At 48.6% G+C, this 22,026-nt stretch overlaps 1 protein-coding gene across 1 annotated transcript in view; it reads left to right on the top strand.

The window, feature by feature from the left end:
• The window catches only part of LOC138473218 (extracellular calcium-sensing receptor-like), a 112,135-nt gene extending 106,879 nt beyond the window's left edge, over positions 1–5,256 (top strand). Inside the window, exon 5 of the mRNA XM_069611823.1 lies at positions 4,319–5,256. Within this exon, the coding sequence (XP_069467924.1) occupies positions 4,319–5,256 (938 nt within the window). The remainder of the gene's footprint in view (positions 1–4,318) is intronic.
• Positions 5,257–22,026: the final 16,770 nt, after the last annotated feature.

A 22,026-nucleotide genomic window follows, 5' to 3' on the forward strand; every position in this document is an offset into this window, starting at 1 on the left:
CATGTGCATCCGGAGAAATGTACCACTGCCACCTGACATTGACATGCATGCACTGGGTGAGGATAATGAGGATGAAGATGGAGGGGAAGCAGCACCCCTGCCAATACGTGATGCACAGGATGGCTGTGCAGTACGCCAATCACTGATTGACGAATACTTCTGACCCATAGGGACGTTGATAGATATGTGTCAGTGACACATTGTACACTGTGTCCATGTGGACATGCACACAGTGAATGTGTGGAGTTGGGCACTGTACACCATCATTAATTAAATGCAACCCCCCCAACCCCCAGTGACCTCCCAAAACTCCCCAGTAAACTCCCAAAACCCCCCAGTAAACTCCCAAAACCCCCCAGTAAACTCCCCCTAATTCACCCGTTCAACACCACCACCATCTGAGCCACTCCCATAGTTCCCCATCACTATTTCCTGGACTTCTTGCTGTCCGGGGGCAGCATTTCAGAGCTCCTTGCACTATGGCTTGTTGGACGCACAGGGCTGGAGGGTGCTGACGAAGTGGGGGCAGTGGAAGCAGGTGTGGTGGATGGGGTGGAAGCCGTGGGGATTTCCACGCCTGGTGCAGGTTGTGCCTGCTGCATGTGCAGCAGGATGGAAGTGAGGACCTGCGTGATGGCCCCCAGACTGTCTCTCATCAACGATGCTGAGGCATTGACGGCGGCAGTGTTCGACTCTATGGCGGCTGTGGTTGCTGTGATGGCCTGGGCTATCCCACGCCTCGTGTCTTCCCCATCGGCCACATATTGTCTGAGCAGGTCCAACATGGAGTCATGTCTGGCCTCCACCCTCGCTAGCCGTGCCTCGAGGTTGTTGGTGGGAGCAGCAGTGGTTGAGGGTGCTGTGACCGGGCCTGCAATGGCAGTGCTGTCCTCGTGGAGGCTGCTGAGGTCAGTCATGCAGCAGGGGATCCGCACTGCTGCAGGTGGGTGAGGGCTGAATGTGGGGTGGGGGGCTGGGCATGGGGCTTGGGGAGCATGTACATGGCACATGGGTCAGTACATCCCGGTCCACATCCTCCTCCACTGGGGTAGCAGAGTTGCTCAGTGGGTCAACAGCCTCGCCTTCCACTGATGTAGCCAGCTCAGTCTCCATGGTGTCAGGTGCCCTGGGTGTTGGTGTGGGCTGCGAGGCTGCCCCGGAGGTGGTGTTGTCGGTGGCTGTTGTCTTTGGCCGGGACGTGGATGCCCTTGCGGTTGGATCCTCGTTGGCATCTTCTCCATCGGTGCCTGGGGGTAGAAGAGATGCAGGGCATCAGTGATGGTGTTACATGCTAGATGCATTATATGGTGCTGTGGAGTATTACATTTATTGTGCATTCATATCTTACAGGTGTGTCACACAGGGTAGTATGAAGGGGGCATTTTGGCGTTTGATGCATGGCAGGTCGCATGCCGTTGTGTTGGGGTTTGTGTGATGTATTACATGGGCACGGTCCATGTGTGTTGACTGTGTGTTGGTAATGGGATTGGCACTCAGCATGCATTTCAGTGTGGCAGGGATTGGCCCTCCATCTGCACAAGTGTATGTTCATGTGTGTGTTGGGACATGCATTGTCTTGCCTAGGCTCTCTTCCACATCACTTGTGCTACGTCATGGTTTCCCCTACAGGGATCTGCAGGGTCACTCACCTCCATCTGCAGATGTTGCGGCACCCGTCTCCATCTCCCCAAATCCCTCGATGGACTCCATCTCAATGAATGTGCTTGCAGTCTCCTCCCAGGTTGTCAGTTTGGCAGGTGAGTGGGGACCCCCGCCTGTGGCCATGGCCTCCCTCCTGTAGCTGGCCAGGATATTACGAACCCTGAGGCGGAGGTCATCCCACCTCTTTTTGCAGTCCTTCACTGTCCGTGGGGTGGTGCCGACTGCTGACACCTTGCGGGCTACCTCCTCCCAGATTTCTTTTTTGCGCTGCTGCACCTCCCTCTTCAGGTTCTGCAGGTTGATTTCATCTGCATGTGCTGCAAGGGTGTGTGCCAGCATGTTAAGTTCTGCATCTGAGAAACGCTTTTTGCGCAGGCGGGAGGTTGCTTTACGGGTAGCCTTTGACATGGTGAAGGGATTGGCACTGGTCTCTCCTGAATGCAACTGGTGGTTTGGGAGGGTGGCAATGGATTGTGTTTTTAAAGATGGCTGCCGCAGCATTTCCCATTCGGACACGATGACGTTAATTCCGGGTCCGGTATTACGAGCCCGGTATTAGCATGTTGTTATTACCAGATCGGTATTAAGGGGTTCCTCCTCGGCGGAGGCGGTATCGGCGGGTCCCGTGATGGTGCTATCGGGGGGTTGGAGGGCCTTTAGCGGCAGGCCGGTAAGCCCATTACCGGCATGGGGTTTGCGCGTGCTCGCGCACTCGTATTCACCCGCTATTAGCGGTTATACGAGCACGGACCCGCTAGTACCCCCATGCCGGTAATGACCCTGTTTTTACCACGCTCCTCATAATGAGGCCCTATATGTATGCAGATCAACACCCAAGGAAACAACATGTTTTGCTTCAGAATATCCAAGCAAAAGCTCAACTGAAAAAGATCATGTAGGGTTTGAAATTACTGGGAGCAATTTTGCTCTGCTTCCAGCTGAGGAGAGCCTGGTTAGCTTGAAACCATCAGTTACAGGAGCTACTTTTCACTCCCTAGGCCACCTAGTGCCATACAAACATACATATGAGATATTAACTCTGTGTGTTTGGTAACATGCATAAAGGTGACTAAATAGCACACTAAATCACTAAAGAAATGTAGTGTCTGCATTTCATGCGCAAGCTGGTGCGGTGTCTAGTAGCTACTGGTTCTACGTTGGTAGCTCCTGCCTATTGGGTGATGCCTTCTAGACAGGACCTGCTTTTAGACCCCTGTCATGTATACATTACATCTCTGAATAGTAGGCAGCAGTGTATAGGGTGTAAGGAGGGAAATGGTAGATTTCTATGGACAATGCACCCTTTCTACGTCATTGCACATAAAATGCTTGCTCATGGTTCACGTGATGGCCACCCCTTGAGGCAGATGCTGGAGCCGGAGCTCCCTCTTAAGTGAGAAACAAAATACAGTGCCTTGCATGGAAAGCGTGTTCCAATAAAAACAAACCGTGCAGGAGTAGGTGTAGTGCTCATCCATGCCAGTGTTGATCCTAGGAGCGCAGCGGGACAGGCTTCAGTGGCTTGCCTCTGGTGGAAGGTTCTTCATGCATAACTACACGTCCTTTGGCAATTACCTTAGAGTGTTGAGAGCCAGGTGCTACAGCTAAAATCTTGCTGAGACTGGCAGAGCCTGTGTGAGTCTGGGCCCCTGTGGGCGTGTTTGATCTCACTTGCTGAGGCCAAGAAGCATGTGTATGTTCCAAATGGCCCATATGCTGATGTGAGCTGCAGTGCTGTTTTCTCTGCGCTTTGTTGCCCATCCTCCCCTTCTTGGGATGGCAATGGTAGCATTGCTGCACTGAGAAATCAGGTGTTGGGAATGTAATCCTGCTGAGGTCTGAGGAGTCTAGGTCAGTCTGGGTTGTTGTAAGTTCACTTCTGCCGGATGAAGATTACCCTATTAGGAAGGCATCAGCAGCATTATCAAGTTCTGCATCCAATTGCTGAAGTTTGGGACCTGTTTAGATACATTGGGGCCTCTGGGAGGCCTTTGATATGTGTTTGACGACCCAAGGATCTTCGTACTAAGTTCGTAAGTTTAGTCTTCTGTACCTCATCTAAAGGTCACCGTTGCAGCATGGTCTGATAATGAAAGTTGAGGAATGATTGTTCTATTTTGCTGTAATCTATAGTCTTTTTTAAAATGTATCATGTGTTTGTGTTGCTGCAATCAGAATTCCTTTGATCATGTTGAGTGGAGGCCAGATTGACCAGTCTAGTCATTGAGTCTCCGGATGGTATTGTTCACTTGAGCTTTTTAACTAAGGCGGATCATCCAACGCCAGACATTATTTTTTGCTAGTGTGACTGAATATTCTTGATTGAACAACTACTCGTCCATTATTACTTTGGCCTTACATTGGCAATGATATATCGCTGTGGATGGAACATCCAATAACTTTTTTTCTTTCCCTAGAGGAACAATTCACACTACAGCTCCCAGAGAAAATATTGTAACATGTAATACCAATATTGTGATATCATGAGCGTAGAATAATTATTGCGAAGCATGTAAACAAAATAGATCTGCCCTTGTCAATAATGCATGTCATGTGTCTGTCCTAGTGATTGTACTGTTTGACTCACGCTTAGAAGGAACATACCAAGGATGCTATTGTTTGATGTTCTTCTTGCTCTCCGTTTGTCTCTTTTCAGATTCAAGCGAGTGTTTCAAATGCCCTGAAAGTCATTGGTCCAATAGAAGACAGGACCAATGTGTCCCCAAAACTCTGGAGTTCCTTTCAGTTTATGAAAACTTGGGGGCCACACTATGCGTTGTAGCCATTTTTGGTTGCTTGGTCACCCTTCTCATCCTCTCAATTTTCATACGACACCGGAACACTCCAATTGTGAAGGCCAATAACCGATTCCTAAGCTACATCTTGCTCCTGGCCCTCTTGCTCTGCTTTCTGTCCTCTGTTGGGTTCCTCGACAAGCCACACACTCTCACTTGCAAGTTTCGCCAAGTGGCCTTTGGAACTGTTTTCACTGTCTGTGTTGCATGCATCTTGGCCAAGACCCTCACGGTGGTCATTGTGTTCAATGCCTCAAAGCCTGGGAGCAAGATGAGAGTATGGGTCGGTCCAAAGCTGCCTAATTCCATAGCCATGGCATGTTCCTTACTCCAAATCCTACTGTGCAGTATTTGGTTGACTGGATCTCCTCCATATCCACAGGTCAATCTGAAATTTAACACAGAGCGGATCCTCCTTGAATGCAATGAAGGTTCACCCACTGCCTTTTGGCTCATGCTTGGCTACCTCGGCATCTTGGCATGTGTGAGTTTTCTCATGGCCTTCCTGGCTAGGAAGTTGCCTGACAGCTTTAATGAGACCAAATACATCACCTTTAGTATGCTACTCTTCGTCGCTGTCTGGCTTTCTTTCATCCCAGCCTATCTGAGCACCCAAGGGAAGTACATGGTGGCAGTGGAGGTCTTCGCCATCCTGGCATCTAGCCTGGGATTGCTGTCTTGTATCTTCTTCCCAAAGTGCTTTGTCATTCTGCTGAGACCGCAAATGAACTCCAAAGGTTTCCTTCTGGGCAGGAAGACTGATGCCACCAGCATGAGGATAAACCGCAACAGAAATTGAAGAGGAACATCACGATTTAGCAGAACCACACCCTCAGTACACTACTTTATTTTCCAATCAGAATGCAAAAGGGCCATTATTGTTCGGCTGCCAAGGGTAGCGTAGGCTGATACTATAAAACTACTGCAAGCTGACATTTTCATTTGGCACATCTGAGAAGCCTGTATTTAGAAGAACACTCAATAATTACAAGTGTTATCAAGACTAAAAGATTCTCTACAGTGTAGTGGATTATGTCTCAACAGTTATTATGGGACAATCTGTGGAGACATTCAGAACCCATCTGTTTCTTTTTATTCCTCCCACAATACAGTGATATTTATTTTACTTCATGCATTGAACGCCGAACCATCATGCATCCTTCGTGTGTTTCCCAATTCAAGAGGAAATGTTTCCTTTTTTCATTGAAAAATAGAATCTCTACAAGGAGTGAAATTCTGGGGACCCAATCAAGATACAGGAGATCCCTATGATTTAAGGATAACCTGTGTGCTTTCTGTACATCAAGCACTTTGGTAAATGAAAGGATATGAATAATGTTAAATTATAGCATAATATAAAATATTGCAAAATTAGTAAGGTTTGAAGCTTAAGTGCCACTCGGTGGCCCAACTGCACATTGAAGCCTTTAATTGGTTTATATTTTTTTGCATTTAAAGCTTTTGCAGAAGCAATGTACACAAGTTTAGAACTGTACAGTAAATATAAATAAGTGAACAAAGCATTTAACACAATCAATCAATAATGCTACAAAAGAAGGTTAAGAATAATTTAATAAGAGAATACTCTGGAGCGGATAATGGGTGTGTGCCAAGAGAGAGTAGAGTGAGCCGAAAGTGGGAAGGAGTTTCAGTGAAAGAGGCAAAGATAAGCAAAGGAACGATTATAGGTAGAGGGAGGACAGGGAGGAACAAGACAAAGCTTAGGAGCAGAATGAGGATATCAAGATTTAACACAGAGGGCCTCATTACACGGTAGGCGGTGGACCAAGGTGCTATTAGCACCTTGGTCCATGCCGGTAAAACACCGGCACCGCCTTGGTGGAAAGGGGAATTACCGCCCTATTCCACGGTTGCCGGGGTGGTAATTCCCCCTTCCACCATTGCCCTTCCACATTCCCATTTTTTCCCCATAGGGCATAATGGGAATGGGGAAGGTGCTAATTACGGCACCGCAAATTTGCGGTGCCGTAATTAGCACCAAGGTCCCTTAGCGGGTTGGTTTTTAACGCCTGCTAAAATCAGGCGTTAAAGTACCAACCCGCTAAGGGACCTCGTAGTAAGGCGGTAAGGGTTAACGGTCACCGGTACCATTACCGGTGACCGTTAACCCTTACCGCCTACCGTGTAATGAGGCCCAGAGTGTTGATAAAGCAGTATCGAGGTTTAACACATAGGGCCTCATTACGAGTATGGAGGTAGCCATGGTGCTATTAACGCCATGGCTGCCTCCATACCTGGCTCCAATACCGGGGTCTGTGAATGAGGAATTACTGGTTCATTCCGACCTTGGACCCGGTAATTCCTCATGCACAGAACAATCCCCCAATCCCATAGGGCTCAATGGGAATGGGGATGGAGCTAATAACGTGCCCGTTGGTAGCAGGCCCGTTATTAGCTCTTTGGTCCCCTCGCAGGACACGGAAAGGACGTCTGGTTTTACCAGACGTCTTTTCCGGGTCCCTCTAGGTGACCTCGTAATCAGGCAGCCCGTAATGAATGGTGCCAGTCCCGTACCGGCACCGTTCATTACGGGACCGCCAGCCTCGTAATGAGGCCTATAGTGTTGATAAAGCAGAGGAAGTGAGGGGCCAGGTCATGGGTGCCTCTGTAGTCAGGGGTCCACTAATTAATGCATAATAAAAACCACATACTCACAAAAATGGAGCACAAACCGGGCAAGAAGCAACGCTGTTCATTACAGCTAGGTGAGCACAAATCAAACAATCAAACAGAACAGTGGATTAGCTCTGATGAGATGCTGACATCTGAATGGACTATGAACAGAAGTTTTATAACAAGAAATACAATATTTGGAAGTCAGGAGGAACATTTGCAAGTTTGAGGATTCGTTTTTTTCTGTGCTTCTCATGGATTTGATTGGTTTGCAATCTCCTCCTCCTCGATAGTTACATTAATTAGTGAAAGCGTCATTATAGCAAACAATTCAATAGTTTCCCCATCACCTCACCTCCCCATGTGGTACCACATTGTATTCACAACCCAGTCCGGAACATCTTGTTATCAATGAAGCAACATTTGTGCTGACCGCCGGAACTTTAATATATTGCCATTGGTCAGCACCATTGAGAACAGGACACAAGACACCCTGCAGCTGGTGAGAAAGGGGATATTCACATGATACGATAGATAATGACCTTTGCAGACTCTGTGGTGGATATTTTTGAGTGCTGGCCCCCTCGTCTGAGCTTAGGAACTTAATGTTTGATTGTTCCTCTGTCCATTGTTCTGTTTCCACTGCAGCCTGCCGATGTGTATCAACGGACTTGTGACCGGCACACTGATACACAGTCACCCTCCCAGCAACCGATCAGGGTGGCTTGTTTGGCTAAAGGCCTGCAATTACATCACTCAGTTCTGGCTGTCTTAATTCCCATATGACAAGTGAATTGAGCCCCCCCGCCTTGCACATTCCTGTCGTTGTGTTTATGTGTTTAAATTGAAAAGTTCAGTCAGCGCTGGGGGATTTCCTACTACACGTATTTGTAATTGTGCTATTTTTGTCCCTACCCTGCTTTAGCTAATCATAAAGAAATGTGTTGGACCAGGTCTACATCCAATGTATCGTTACCACCTGCAATTCACAGGGAAGTCCTTTATTACAGTGTGTTCGAGGCTTGGAGTATCTGTGTTATTCCCCCTGCAGCCACCCTCACTGTGCATCTTCTTTACTCCTGCAGTTGGTCGGTGCTTCCCCGTATCTGGTGCTGAATTAGCACCTTTAAAACACCTTTGAGGAAATGTATAGGAATATGGAGAGAAGGAGAAAGCTGGGGTAAAATGTAAATAGCAGCACTAAAGATACCCTAAGACATATGCAGGGAGATCAAATAATAGATTAAGTAGAAGAGAGGAAGGAAATAATAAGAATGAGCACTGTAGTTGTAGAAAAGGGAGACAAGGGCAGACCTATGGAAATTGTTTAGCTGACATTAGCACCCAGCAGGTTGGCAGTGGCAGCCTCTCCGAGTCAATGAGGAGACTCGGAATCCCGTCGCTCCGAGCCTCCTGATGGCTGGAGGACATCAGCTTCCCCGCCAGGGAACTATGGGCCTGTAACTATGGGTCCCAGGGCATTAACTGAAGGAGTAATGACCCTACCCCCCTGCTCGTGGCTTATTGCCTAAGCGACACATGCAAGCAAGAAAAGCAAAGTGACCTTTAAAGGAGACAAAGTTTGAAGGGAATACTCACGTTACAGCTGAGAGGCCAAGGCAAGAGGAGTAGGTGAAAGAAGGGAGGAGACAGGTGAAGGAAGAAGACAAGCATGATGAGAGGCTGGAGGGAAGAAGAGCATTACATTTTATTGGAGCTTTGATTAAGAAAACAAGAATTCAACCCATGTTTAATAGCGAAAAAGCAATTAGAAAATTGTATAATGAAGAGCATTCGAGGAAGAAAGATGGAAAAATATGGCAATCATCAGTGTAGCAGTGAGATGATAGAAGGGAAATTAGAATACATAGATAAATGAAGGGGACCAAGGATAGAGCAGCGGATATCCCAAGACGATGAGTCAAAGCAAGTGCTCCCCTGTTCCTCCAGAACCATTAAGGACCACATTGACTCCCTTGCTCCAGCCTTGGCCGATTTCTGTAATCACTCTTTTGCCACTGGAGTGCAAGGGTTTCCAGGGGAGCAGTGCAGGTGTGCAACTGGAGGGAAGGGGACCTGGGCCCAAGATCAGTGGGTAGCCAGGTAACCAGTGCAGTTTCAGATTCAGCACAGGAGTTCAGCAGGGGAGAGGAGGAGAGAAATCAAAAGCAAAGAGGAAGGTCTTGAGGTGCTTCCGGAACCGGAGATGGTTCTCCTCAAGTTTCAGAGGGACGGGGAGGCTGTTCGAGAGGGAGACCCCAGCAGAAGAAAGAGATCTACCACCAACTCGCTGCTTGGAGAAGCGACTAACCATGAGGGAGTTGGAAGTGGATGAACGAAGAGCTTGAGAAGGAAGGTATTTAGGAAGAGAGAGTTGAAGGTATTGAAGCCCCAGGCCCAAGAAGGCCTTGTGGACGATGCAGAGGGTTTTGTTTTTAACTTAATTCACGCAGCCACTGGGAGCCAGTGCAGAGATTCCAGTCCTGGAGTGGGGGGGTAGATCTCTGCCGCTCCCAAACTTGAGCAAGACCATCTAAGGTTCCAGAAGCAACTGAAGACCTTCCTTTTCGCTTCTGCTCCCTTGCTGATGTCCCTGTCTGCTGCGCACTCTGGTTACCTGGCCACCCACTGAACTTACGGGACCAGGCACCTGCACAACTAGTTGCCCTTGCACAGTCTTCAGAACTCCCAACCACTTAAGGCATTGTATCTGCAACCCTACAGTCCTGTGACTCTCTGCACTTATGAGCCACCAACCAATGCACGTACAAGCTACTTGCACTCTCCACCCCCTCCCCCTACTCCCCATCCCGCACCCTGCACTTGCGCGATCTGAATGACACAAGGCCTAGTAAGATTGTTGTTTTGTTCTTCTCTGTCCCCCCTTTGTTGTCTTGTCGCGCGTAGTATCACTTGTGTACAGGCGCATTATGAATGACCTATCATAATATATCAAGGAGCAGGAGGAGGAAGCAACCCAAGACTTAGAATGTATCCAGTCGGAGTGGTATGAAGAAAAATAAGAAAGAGAAGTATCAGAAATACCAGGAGAGGAGAAGGGGGAACAGAGGATAGAGCAAGCAAGTGTGTCAAATGCAGCTGCAAATACAGGACACATAAGAAGCAAGGACATCTTAGAGGGACAAGGAAAGGTAAAACTATTACTCACTGAGAGTAGAGCTATTGAACTGGAGATAGCAGGTAGAAAACAAGATTCAAGAGAAGAAAGATGAGACTTGGGGGCATCATTAGGAGTCCAACAGAGTTAAGCCTCAGACTGAGCGGCACACAGTGTGACGAATCTGCAGATGTCCCTTTTCCCATAGTGGAGGACCCTTCTCATGGGGCCATGGCGGCGCAGCCACAGTCTTATAATCTCTCTGGGGGTGGTGTATTGTGGGCGGATCACATGGGGAGGGAAACCCCTTATGGGAGGAGGGACGACACACAAGTCTTATAATCTCTCTGCGGGTGGTGTATTGTGGGCGGATCACATGGGGAGGGAAACCCCTTATGGGAGGAGGGACGACACACAAGGGAGAACGCAGTATTTACCCACCCCTTCGCAACCTCCCTGTCCCCATAGAAGATCCGGCAGCCCTCTACACTCCCATGTACCTGTGTCAGGTAGACACTTCCACCTCCTTAACAAGTACTGGGACGGGGAAGAGTAGGGACTACCCGTATGATTCCTATAGCAAAGGAAGAACATCAGTACCTCAGAGAATCATGGCAGTGAGGATACTGCGGAGAGGAAGATGCGGAGTGACGAGGAATACTCCAAAGAACCAACATGCGTAGTCTAGTCAATATGGACATTTAATCGCAGTGGGTTCTTCAAAAGGAAAGGACAGACTAGCTTTGTGGAACCGCGCTCCCTGGAGGAACCGCGAAGTTCAAGGAAGCAACTCCCAACGAACCCGGGAGGTCGTAGAGAGTGGGAAGCAGCACTCCAGCTGCCATGCTGCACCTGTGGAGCCGACACAGACTTAAGGCAGGCAAACAATGACGAGGAAAACACACAGCTGACAGCCGGCATCTGAAGAGTCCCGACATCGCCACAGACCAGAGAAAAAGGTACACAGGGGGCACGGGAGACACAGAGGAAACTCCCAACGAGCCTGGAGGTTGTAGAGAGTGGAAAGCAGAAGTTCAGCTGCCAGTAGAAACGCTGCCCCTGCAGAGCCGCCGCAGACCGAAGGCAGGCGAACCACAGCGAGGAAACCACACAGCTGACAGCCAGTGTTTGAAGCGCCCCAACAACACTGTAGACCAAAGAAAAAGGGAGTCATCCCCTTGGTAGTTGTGAACATTGAAAGACTTGTATACAGAAGGAAGAAGAAACCAGAGAGAGGGAGTCCAGGGAAACAGAAACCTTTTCTCTGTTAAGCAGTGCTAAGAACTAGCAGGATCTATTGTCCAGAAGGAGGGAAGCATCATTCTGGACCTCCTAGATACATTATACTTAGTTAGTTAGTTAGTTAGTTAGTTAGTTAGTTAGTTAGTTAGTTAGTTAGTTATTTATTATGTGCTCTATAGGACCCAGAGGCTTAAGGACGTAACAAGTACAACAATTCACAACGACCGACACATGAATATAAATGTTAGGGACCGAAGTAGGTTTGACACAACGGTGGACTTTTATGATTTGCTGGACATTCCGACAACCCTTAGTTCATTAGCTGGGCAGGGAAACCCTTCTTAGCAATAGGGATAGCCAGGTTCTTTCTTTTCTTTTCATTATAATAAAGGTCTCTAGCCAAAAACATGCCAACTTTGTGTCGGTCCATTACTTCTGCACCGTTACACCGGTATGCAGGATCGTCCTAGGATTGTGCCTTTACTGCCCTTTCAATTGCAAAAAGAGCCTGTCGTGTGTGGGCACCCTCAATAAAATCCATTTCCTTTACTTTTCGAGAAGGGAAATAGATATGGTACAGAGGTGCATCACACTGCTACTGTAACATGTATAACAAAGCACACGTTTTTCCAGTATGTGAAAGGATGCTCCTGCTGGGGCTTTGAGGTGGATGTAGAACATTGCAGAAATCCCCTGCAGATTTCCAATTCCTAATTTTGCAGTATTTACCTCATACCCCATGATTAGGTGGACATCAATAAATGGCGGTGTTTGAACAATTGCTTGGTTTTACCATAACCACCTGACCCAAATTGAGGGCTTACAATCAAGGAATACACAGCTGGTTAGAACCAACTCATTTTAGGAACTTGAAAGGGAATTATTGTGAAAATAACACTAAGGGTCTCATTACACGGATGGCGGTAAGGGTTTACCGGTATTTTACCGGTACCAGTAAATCCTTACCGCCTTACTACGAGGTCCCTTTGCGGGTTGGGGAATTTAACGCCTGCTTTTTGCAGGCGGTAAAAACCAACCCGCAAAGGGACCAGGGAGCTAATTACGATACCGCAATTTGCGGTACCGTAATTAGAGCCTTCCCCATCCCTATGGGGCAAAAATGGGAATGGGGAAGGGCAATGGTGGAAGGGGGAATTACCGCCCCGCCAACCTTGGAATAGGGCAGTAATTCCCCTTTCCACCAAGGCGGTGCCGGTATTTTACCGGCATGAACCATGGCGCTAATAGCGCCATGGTTCACCGCCATCCGTGTTATGAGGCCCTAAATTCCAAACAGCAGCTTCAGAGTTACAAGTTAGTCGAAAAATACAGAAGTAAAATGTGCACTGTGTTCTTTTGTAAGAAAATCGTTGTTAATAATGTGTTAGTCAGGGTGCAAAATGTACACTCAGCATTAGCTCTTATCTAGTGATATTTGACTCTTGGCGAGTGTGTATGTATAGTATTGTGATGATGAGTGACTTTTTTAGGACTGGCTAGCTTGCAACTTGAATTTTTGCCCCATGTCAATCTTATGTGCTGTATGTTTACATAAATCTTTAAATGAATGCTTTCAACTTACATTTTAACTAGTTTATGTAGGTATGTATGCCTATTGCAGGTTGTTGTGATTTGTAATAGAAAAATCTTAACAAGAAAATACGATGCTACGAAATTAAAGCAATGAGCGGAGGCAATAAATGGCAGGGGACGACGGGTCTAAGGAAGGTTTTCTGAGAAAAGGCTGAATGGTAGAATGTTTGAAAACAATACGAAAAGTAATAGTGGCCACGAAAAGATTGAAATGGCACATAAAATATTTGAAAGGGATCCACCAGGGGGCGCAGAGATGTTCTAACACATCTCGGCTTGTCTCCTCCGCAGGGCGCTGATCGCGGGACCTGAGCCCCCCCGACACCCCTGGACTGAGAAGCCGACACCACCCTCACCCATCTGAGTGAGCCGGGCACCCCTGGCCCAAATTTGAGCCCCCGGGGGGGAACCGTTCCGGAGATAAGAGCTTCCGAATTTAGAGGGACAGAAGCCCCTCCCCCCTGCGGCGCAGCGACTCCGCGAGAATCTACGGCGAACCCGGGCCCGAGCGAGGCCTGTAGTGGGGCGCGGCTACCCTGACTGGCAGCTTCCCCCCTGCCCCCGCCTAGTGCACATCGGTAGGAGCGGGACGCATCTGGGGGCACCCTGCAGCGGACCCGGGAGGTACTACGAAAGCGCCGTGGAGTTCCAGGCCTGGGTGAGGCCTATAGTACAAGGAGAAGGAAGGTGCGTGAGGGCCCCCACAGGAGTGAGCGGTGCTTGGTGAACCCGCGTAGGGCGAACTGGAGCTCCAGGAATCGGTGTCGGCAGTGCGAGGGAGGCAGGCGAAGCCCCGCACGGGCCTACACGCGCAGCACACGGACTCCCACAGGCTGAGCAGCGAATCTGCGCTGAGGAGGTAAGGAGGTGCAGACCGGGGCAGGAGGACCTCCGGGAGACTGAAGATGTCACGGGAAGAGTGAGGCTGGGGAGAGCCCCTGGCATACACCATCTCGGGCAGCGGGGTGTCCCCCGAGTACAGCGGCTCCCAGGCAGACAGAACGGGCACTTAGGGCCCAGTTGGGAGAGATCGGCCTCAGCAGGCCACACCGGGGTACAGACACGAGGGCTTGGAGATTGGTCCTTCCCGCGCCCAGCCTCTGGATCATAAAGTACTGCCTCTGCTCCGACGGGAGTGAAGTTATACAGTTCGATGGGTGAGAGGGAAGGTGGGAACCCGGCGGAGGTGAAACCTATCCCCGCAGGAGTGCATTAGCCGGGGACTCAGACCCCCGTTGCTGGGTCTCCGCTCCTCGCCCCTCGGCTGACATTGGCCCTCGCCCCCCTGCGGCGTTGTAAGCGTGTGTGATAGCGGGTCACCTTGGGCTCAAGCTTTTGGGGGAGGCCCCCACGGAGCAGGGATGCTTGGGGAGAGTCTATGAACTGGAAGGAATCCCTGCAGAAGTTTCACCGCATGCCCCCCGCCCCCATGATACCTCCTGCAATGGCAGCCCAGACGCAACAGGAATCTGCTGATACAAGTACAGTCACCAGGGGCATGGCGGCCCTACCGGAGGAAATTAGAGGCTTTAGGGCGGATATTGCTCTACGACTGGACACCTTGGATAAAAAAGTGGACAATATTGACGACGGTTCAGGCACTGGAGAACAATACAGCTTCGAGCGACATCTTTGAGACACAGTTTGACATGCGCCTGTCGGAGCTCGATAGGAGAGAAGAGAAATGCTCCTTAAAAATGGATGATTTGGAGAATAGGGAACACCGCTGTAACCTACGTTTCCTAGGCTTTCCTGAACACGAAGGCGAAACGCAAGCAGACATCATCAAGGCTATGAATGCTGTAATAGCAGTGCTATTCGAGGGGGCCAACACCAACGAACCCACCATTGACAGGGCCCATAGAGCGGGCGCATCCTCTAGAGGCCCCAGATCCGTTCTAGCTCGCTTTCATTACTTCTCCGAGAAAAGCAGGATCCTCAAACTGGCTCGCAAGAAGGGCCCAGTGGAGTGGGAAGGGGCCCAGATCTCGGTGTATCAAGACCTGTCGGCCTTCACTCTTGCAAGACGTCGCCTCTGTTCCCCATTGACGAAGATGCTCCAGTCCAGGGGGGTCCGATACAGGTGGGGATACCCATTCTCGCTCTCTTTCGAGTTCGAGGGCTACAAGTATGCCCTGATCACTGAGGACGATATCCAGAGAGTGTCGGGCGAACTTTTGGACAACTCAATCATGGAGATGGGGAAGCAGGACCGTGAGCGAACCCCGACAGGCCCAAAAGGGAACAAAGCTCCAAAGGAAAGGCGCAGAGTTTGTGGCCAAAGGAAATTTAGGAGAGTGGCCCCAGCTTCCCCGGACCTTCCGAGTACCTGAAGCGGGCTCTTGGCAACAGACGAAAAAACCGGCATTTGACTTTGTGAATGGAGGGAGATGTAACGGTTTGTGAACTGCGTTGATCCTGGGGTGGGAGGGGCTCGAGTTGTTGTTTATAAAAAGTTTATGAGCCCGGAGGGGGGAGACAATGGTGGCCTGGTCTGGTGATTGGATGAAGCCATGGAACAGCCAGGCAATGAGGGGTGAGGGGGTAGGGAGGGGGGAAGAGGGGGAGTTGGGTTGTTGGGGTTACAGTTATGGCGTGCCAAGTTTTCTGGTTTTTCTCGCACCCCTGGGGCTGTCTCGAGCCGCTAGCTCAACTCGCCTACAAAAAGGTCGCTAATTGTGAGGGAATTTGCGAGGCTGCGGCTTCACTTTCTCTTTGTGCAGGAGACTCATTGGGTTCGGGGAAAGGAGCCTAAGCTCAAGGCCAAGACCACTGAGCAGAGGTTCACGGCTTCTTCCCAGGCAAAGAAGCGGGGGGTAGCTTTGTTGGTCTCCCCTGGGACCCATTTTGTGTTTAAAGCCTCAAAAGCGGATCCGGATGGTCGTTATCTCATGGTAAAGGGGGAAGTGCGGGGCCGTTTGTTCACATTGGTCTGCATATATGCTCCGAATGAAGCGCAGCTTCTGGGAGGGAATGAAAGGGATAATCATGTCATTTTCTGAGGGCACCCTACTGGTGGGTGGGGATTTGAACATGGTGCTTTGCCCCGAGAGGAATAGAAAGTCTGATAAACCCTGCCCCAACATCCATCTCCACAAGAAATTGGCGTTGGCCTTCCAGGAAGTAAATGGGGTACTGGGTCTGTGTGACACATGTATACCCGAGCGGGGTCGGCACCCCGAGTACACATACTATTCAAAGCAACATGCTGCTTTCTCCTGTATAGATTACATCCTAGTTGATTCCTCGCTGCAGGGAGAGGTCTCGGACTCGGGGTGGAGATCGTCCCCTGGACGGATCACGATATGGTAAAGATTAGGATTGGCCTCCCCCTACCCCGGCGACCGGAACCCAGTGGAGGTGTAACGACCTCCTCCTGCAAGACATGGAGATACGCCAATCCCTCCTAGCAGCCATAGAAGACTATTTCACCCTTAATGACAACGGGGAGGTTGGTATTTGTATTTTTTTGTATTTTATTTTATTTATTTGTAATGCGCACCAACCCGAAGGTAGCCAGGCGCAGAGGCAGCAAGAGGGTTGCAAAGCTTCGTTACATACGTGTGGCGAGGTCCAGCTAGGGTTACATTGCCGGAAATATCACGCCAAGTCGGAGGGTAGAACATGTACATTAAAGGCAGTACTATAAACATATTTACAATTAATGCGTAGGTGACGAACATAACATGTGCATTAGGGCAATACTATAAACAAATTTACATTCAGTGATGCGCCACATAGTAGAGGCACATCTGGGTCTCTAGGAGTCATTGTGAGTCGAGGGATTTGAGCCAGTTGATGGTACTATGGGAGTATGGGAGGCATTTAAGGCAACGATTAGAGGCACCCTTATTGGTATAGGGTCTGGGAGAAAAAGGGAGAGGGACCGTGAGGAGAAATTGTTAAAGGAAAAGATAGAGGCTATCCAACCGGGGGGGAAGCCGAAAACACAGATGTTTCCCGGGCAATGGGAGGAACTGCAGGGGTTGCGAGCTAAGTTGGCGGACCTCCAGGTGGAAAAACGGAAAGGAAGATCTCATTCCTGAAACAGAAGTATATGGAAAAGGGAGAAAAGGCGGATAAGATATTGGCCTGGAGACTTCAAGAACTTAGGAATAGTAGGAGGGTAAATTCATTACGCACCCTGGAGGGAGACTCGACCGTGAGGGATAGCAAGATAGCAGAACAATTCAGGCTATATTATGAAAAATTGTATTGCTCGGAATATACGGGGGATGGGAATGATGTTGACAGTTTCCTGGACTCCCTTCCCATCCCGGCCTTCTTCCTGACAAAGCTGATTCTCTCGAACACCCCATCTCCCCGGAAGAAGTAATAGACACCATATCCTCATTAAAGAGCGGCACTGCCCCGGGGGACGATGGCTGTACAGTTAAGTTTTATAAGACCTACAGATCCACGCTTGCCCCATTCATGGCTAAGATGTACAATGCTTAATTGTAGTCCTGTCTAAAGAGGGCAAGGATCCCTCCTATTGCCAATCATATCGCCCCATATCCCTCCTTAACACCGATGTTAAAATATTGGCTAAGCTCCTAGCGAATAGACTAGCAAAGCTCCTCCCTACCCTAGTACATGGAGACCAAGTGGGCTTCATCCCCGGTCGCCAGGGATCAGATAATATAAGAAAAACTCTCGACCTTATGCACGAGGCATCTAGACAGGGAGCGGAGGGGTACCTTCTCTCGCTAGACTCAGAAAAAGCCTTCGACCACGTCGAGTGGCCTTACATGGGCAGGGTTCTCCGAAAGATGGGTCTGGGAGACAATTTTTGTGGGTGGGTCGCAGCTCTATACAATGGTCCCTCGGCGAGAGTGCTGATCAACGGAGGCACTTCAGAGCCTTTTCCCTTTCTAGAGGTACCCGGCAGGGATGCCCCCTGTCGCTTTGGCAATGGAGCCCCTGGCCATTGCGGTTAGGAATGACCCAGAAATCACGGGAATACTGTGTGGTGATTGTGACTTTAAGCTATCCTTATTTGTGGACGACATTCTGGGCTACCTAACAAATATTCAAGTCTCCCTGCCCCGGTTATTCGATCTTGTACACTACTTCGGTTCCTTTTCTGGACTGAAAATAAACACGTCCAAATCAAGCATCATGCCCATGGGTCCAGGGGATTGAGACATCGGAAGTGACGCCAACATTCTGGGGGTTAGAATTGAATGGAAATCCACTAGGTACCTGGGCACCACCATCCCCAGAGACCTATCCCAACTATACCAGTGCAACTTTCCGGGGATCCTTGCTTAGGTTAGCAGCGACCTCAGACGGTGGGCACCCCTCATGCTTTCCTGGCTTGGCCGCATGGTCACGGTGAAGATGAATATTTTGCCACGCCTCCTCTACCTCTTCGCAGCGCTTCCAGTCGTGATACCCGAGACCTTTTTTGAAGTGCTTCAGTCCCGTGTCCTCCAATTTATTTGGAACGGTAAGCGGCCGAGAGTTAAAACCTCCACCCTGACCCTCCCAAAGCTTTATGGTGGTTTTGGTCTCCCCGACTTCTGGCTCTTTTATAAAGCAGCCCAACTCCGGGTGATGTTGGGGCATATGCGGGACGATATGGGAACATATTCGACATATGTCGAAGACATTCACACCCACCCGAAAAAAGTTAGAGACCTTTTGTGGGCCCCTCCTAAGGCTCTCCCTTCTCAGCTCAGAACACATCCCACCCTGGCAGCCTTGTGGGCATTATGGAGGCCTAATAAAGCTAATAAACAACTGTCTTCATGGCCTTCCCCCTTGTCCTTGCTCTGGGGCCCCCCCATTGACCTGGGCTCTAGGGGTTTCCGAGACACTCAGGCCTGGTCAGACATGGGTCTGGAGAGGGTCTCTCAGCTCACACGAGAAGAGGGCTTCATAGAGTATGACAACCTGATCGAGGCACTGCCAGATAGACCCCCCACGGTCTTTGAATATTTAAGCTTGAAGGGGATTTTGACCCACCCTCGCTGGGCTGACCAGCTTAGATGCTCCCTCACTCCTTTTGAAACTATCCTGGCTAAAAGTACAACTTGAAAGGGTTCTCTATCTAAGTTTTATAGTGTTTTGATAACAGCGGACCTAGAGGGTAGACAACCCTTCAAAAAAATATGGGAGGAAAGGCTGGGCATGCCATTGGATGATCACACTTGGAGGGCTGTCTTTAAAAGTATCTTTACGGGCTCTCTGTATACCGCTGCCATGGAACATGGCTTTAAAATCCTCCATTCGTGGCACCGTCCCCCGGCCCTGTTGTCCAAGATGTTTAGAGATGTGTCCCCCTTTTGCCCTAGGGGCTGTCACCAACGAGGAACCTGGTTTCACATGTGGTGGGGTTGTCCGGTCATACAGGTTTACTGGTCGGAACTACTCAGCTGGATTAAAGATATCGAGGGGTTTGGCCCTTCCCTACACCCGTTGGAAATTCTACTGGGCACTCCTATGCCGGAGACAGAATCGAATGTTTATCCCAAGGTCATTGGGGCCATGCTACGAGCGGGGAGGCTGGCGCTAGCCCAGAAATGGAAGAGCGCCCTCGCCCCCTCCAAGGAGGAATGGCTCTGTAAACTTAGGTCGATTTTTGTATACGAAAAACTTACTGCAATAACAAACGATACTATGACTGATTTTCTACAGGAATGGACTGCAGTTCTTCTCCATGATGATTGTATTTCTATGCGGTTGTAGAATGAATACTGAGCTGCTTTGATATGGTACATGTTCTTACACCCCCTAAGGTCCCGAGATGTTTCCTGTTCAATTGTCTTTTGGTCGGACCCCACTGTCTCAAGTGGTACCTCTAACAATCATGTGGTATGCAAGTGTTCTACCCTAAGTCTCAATAAGTTTGCAACACCTCAAAACTTGGCATGTTGATCTATTGTGGGGGGTGGGGTGGGAGGAGGGAAATGGGGAAGGGAGTTATTGTTAAAAAAAAAGAGAAAATATCATTGACAATCTGGTTCTTTTTGATTGTTTTGCTGGTTGGGTCGGCTGTCCCGCCCATCCTTATATGTATATTGTCAATAAAAAAAACAAATAAAAAAAATATATATTTGAAAGAGAACAGGTAGAATGCTGCAAAATGGGGAGTGCAAAAGGAATATGTGGGAACAGGAGTGGGATAGGCACGCCAGAGAAGGCATTCAAGTCGGTCCCAGAAATAAGGATAAAAGAGGCCCGAGCTGCTCAACTAGAGAGTTGTGAAGCAGTGACAGGAGCAAAGGGGCTCTGTGTTGAAAAACAAAGACAAATCAGAGGGCCGGGAGAGGGAGATGTTGTAGGATCAGTGGTGTGAGGTGGGTATTGAGGAACACAAAACAGGTATGTAGGGTGCCAGCTTGGACAAAGTGATAATCGTAAAGTTAGCATTAAGTATGCCACAGCAATAGGAAGATCGATGAGTGGAAAGGGCCAGAAGAATCTTGATGTTTTTCTGGCAGTATTGAGAGAAGGTCTGAGAGAGAGACGAGGACATATATCCAGGGCACGTGAACTGGGCTCTTGAAAACATGAGTAGTCCCATTAAGATGGGAAGAATAAATAGAATCAATATGAGAATGAGAGGAAAGAACAGTTAAGGATTAGGAAGAACTATTTCAGAATGAAGATGATGGAAACAGGAAAGGCCTGGCCAGATGGCCAATGGGAAAGTAAAAAAGCAGCAATGGAGAAGGACAATAGAAGGTGATGATACACCTCAAGGAATAAAAGAAAGGATAAAACAGAAAAGCCAGACGATATTGTAAAAACAGGATTTTTTAATAAAGATAAGAGAAGTGGTCGTGGAACCTTGATAGGATAAGAAATATTCTAGAAAAGCGCAAAAAACGGAAGAAACATGTATAAGCGAAGCTGGAAATTAAAGTCAGAGCAAAAAGAACAGACATTGATAAGAAATAAGCATACAGAGTAAAGACTCAAGATGATAACAGAAGGAAAAATGTCAGGTGGACAAAGCATATTCAACATTGGCAAAGCTGACAGGACTGACATTTTGTTAGTGAATTTGTCGAGTACTGTATTTGTCGGCATGGCTAGTATAGCTCAGTGGCAACATGCTCATCTTGGAAGCAAGATGACACAGAGCAGCATAGGTTCAAATCCTGGGTCCGTACTTGGAACCCTTATGTTTAGCTAGTTTCCAACATATGTCTTGGTACCCTTCTCGTATGCCATATATTGGAATACTTTGTCCATGAACACCATTTGGAATGCAATGTCATCATTTGGGTAGGTACTCCTACCACACGCCAGGCATTTTAAAGATATCCCCAGGTGCTCCATATCCCCCTCCGGCTCTTGTTAACTGACACTTCTATTAGAACTTTACCCAGGCACCCTTGCTGATTGGTGCAATACATTTTCTTGGGTTTTTGGGAATGCGCTGTACCTGGTATGCAACAATGTAATTGTTTGCTCTCCTCTCATTACACACTGTGTGAGGGGCCAGAAATGTGATACGGACACAAAGGTATAGTTTTCTCAATGGTTGGCATTTATAAAAATTAAATGCTAGACGTGCATAACCGCCGAGCAGTGAAGGGGTTAAATGAAACGAGGTGAGATAAACACCTATCTTTCCATATCCTAAGAAGGATGTCTCTACCTAGCAAACTAAAAACTAAAGAAGGATGACCTAGTTTCCAATAACTGACCCTCACACTAATACACACAACAAAAAGTATACAAGGAAAATTGGATGTCTTCAGTTCAACAAAACAGTATAAAAGTTCACACTTATATGTTTTAGAAAGTACTCCTTGTGACCAGGGTTGGGCCCCCTTCCGCTGGATCAATTCAGAAATACCCTTGGAAACGTTCTGATTCAACAACGTTCTGTTCAGATCAACACAAAATGTCTTTTCCCTCTACTGCATCCTTCCACTTGGTAAAGTAAATGTGTCAAGACCGGCTAATTCACTGTTCCCTTCTCCCAACTCCTCCTCACCTGAAGGGTTCAATGTGTCTGCAAGT

The sequence above is a fragment of the Ambystoma mexicanum genome, chromosome 1p (genome assembly GCF_040938575.1).
Source record: "Ambystoma mexicanum isolate Mex_15411 chromosome 1p, UKY_AmexF1_1, whole genome shotgun sequence".
Lineage (NCBI taxonomy): Eukaryota > Metazoa > Chordata > Amphibia > Caudata > Ambystomatidae > Ambystoma > Ambystoma mexicanum.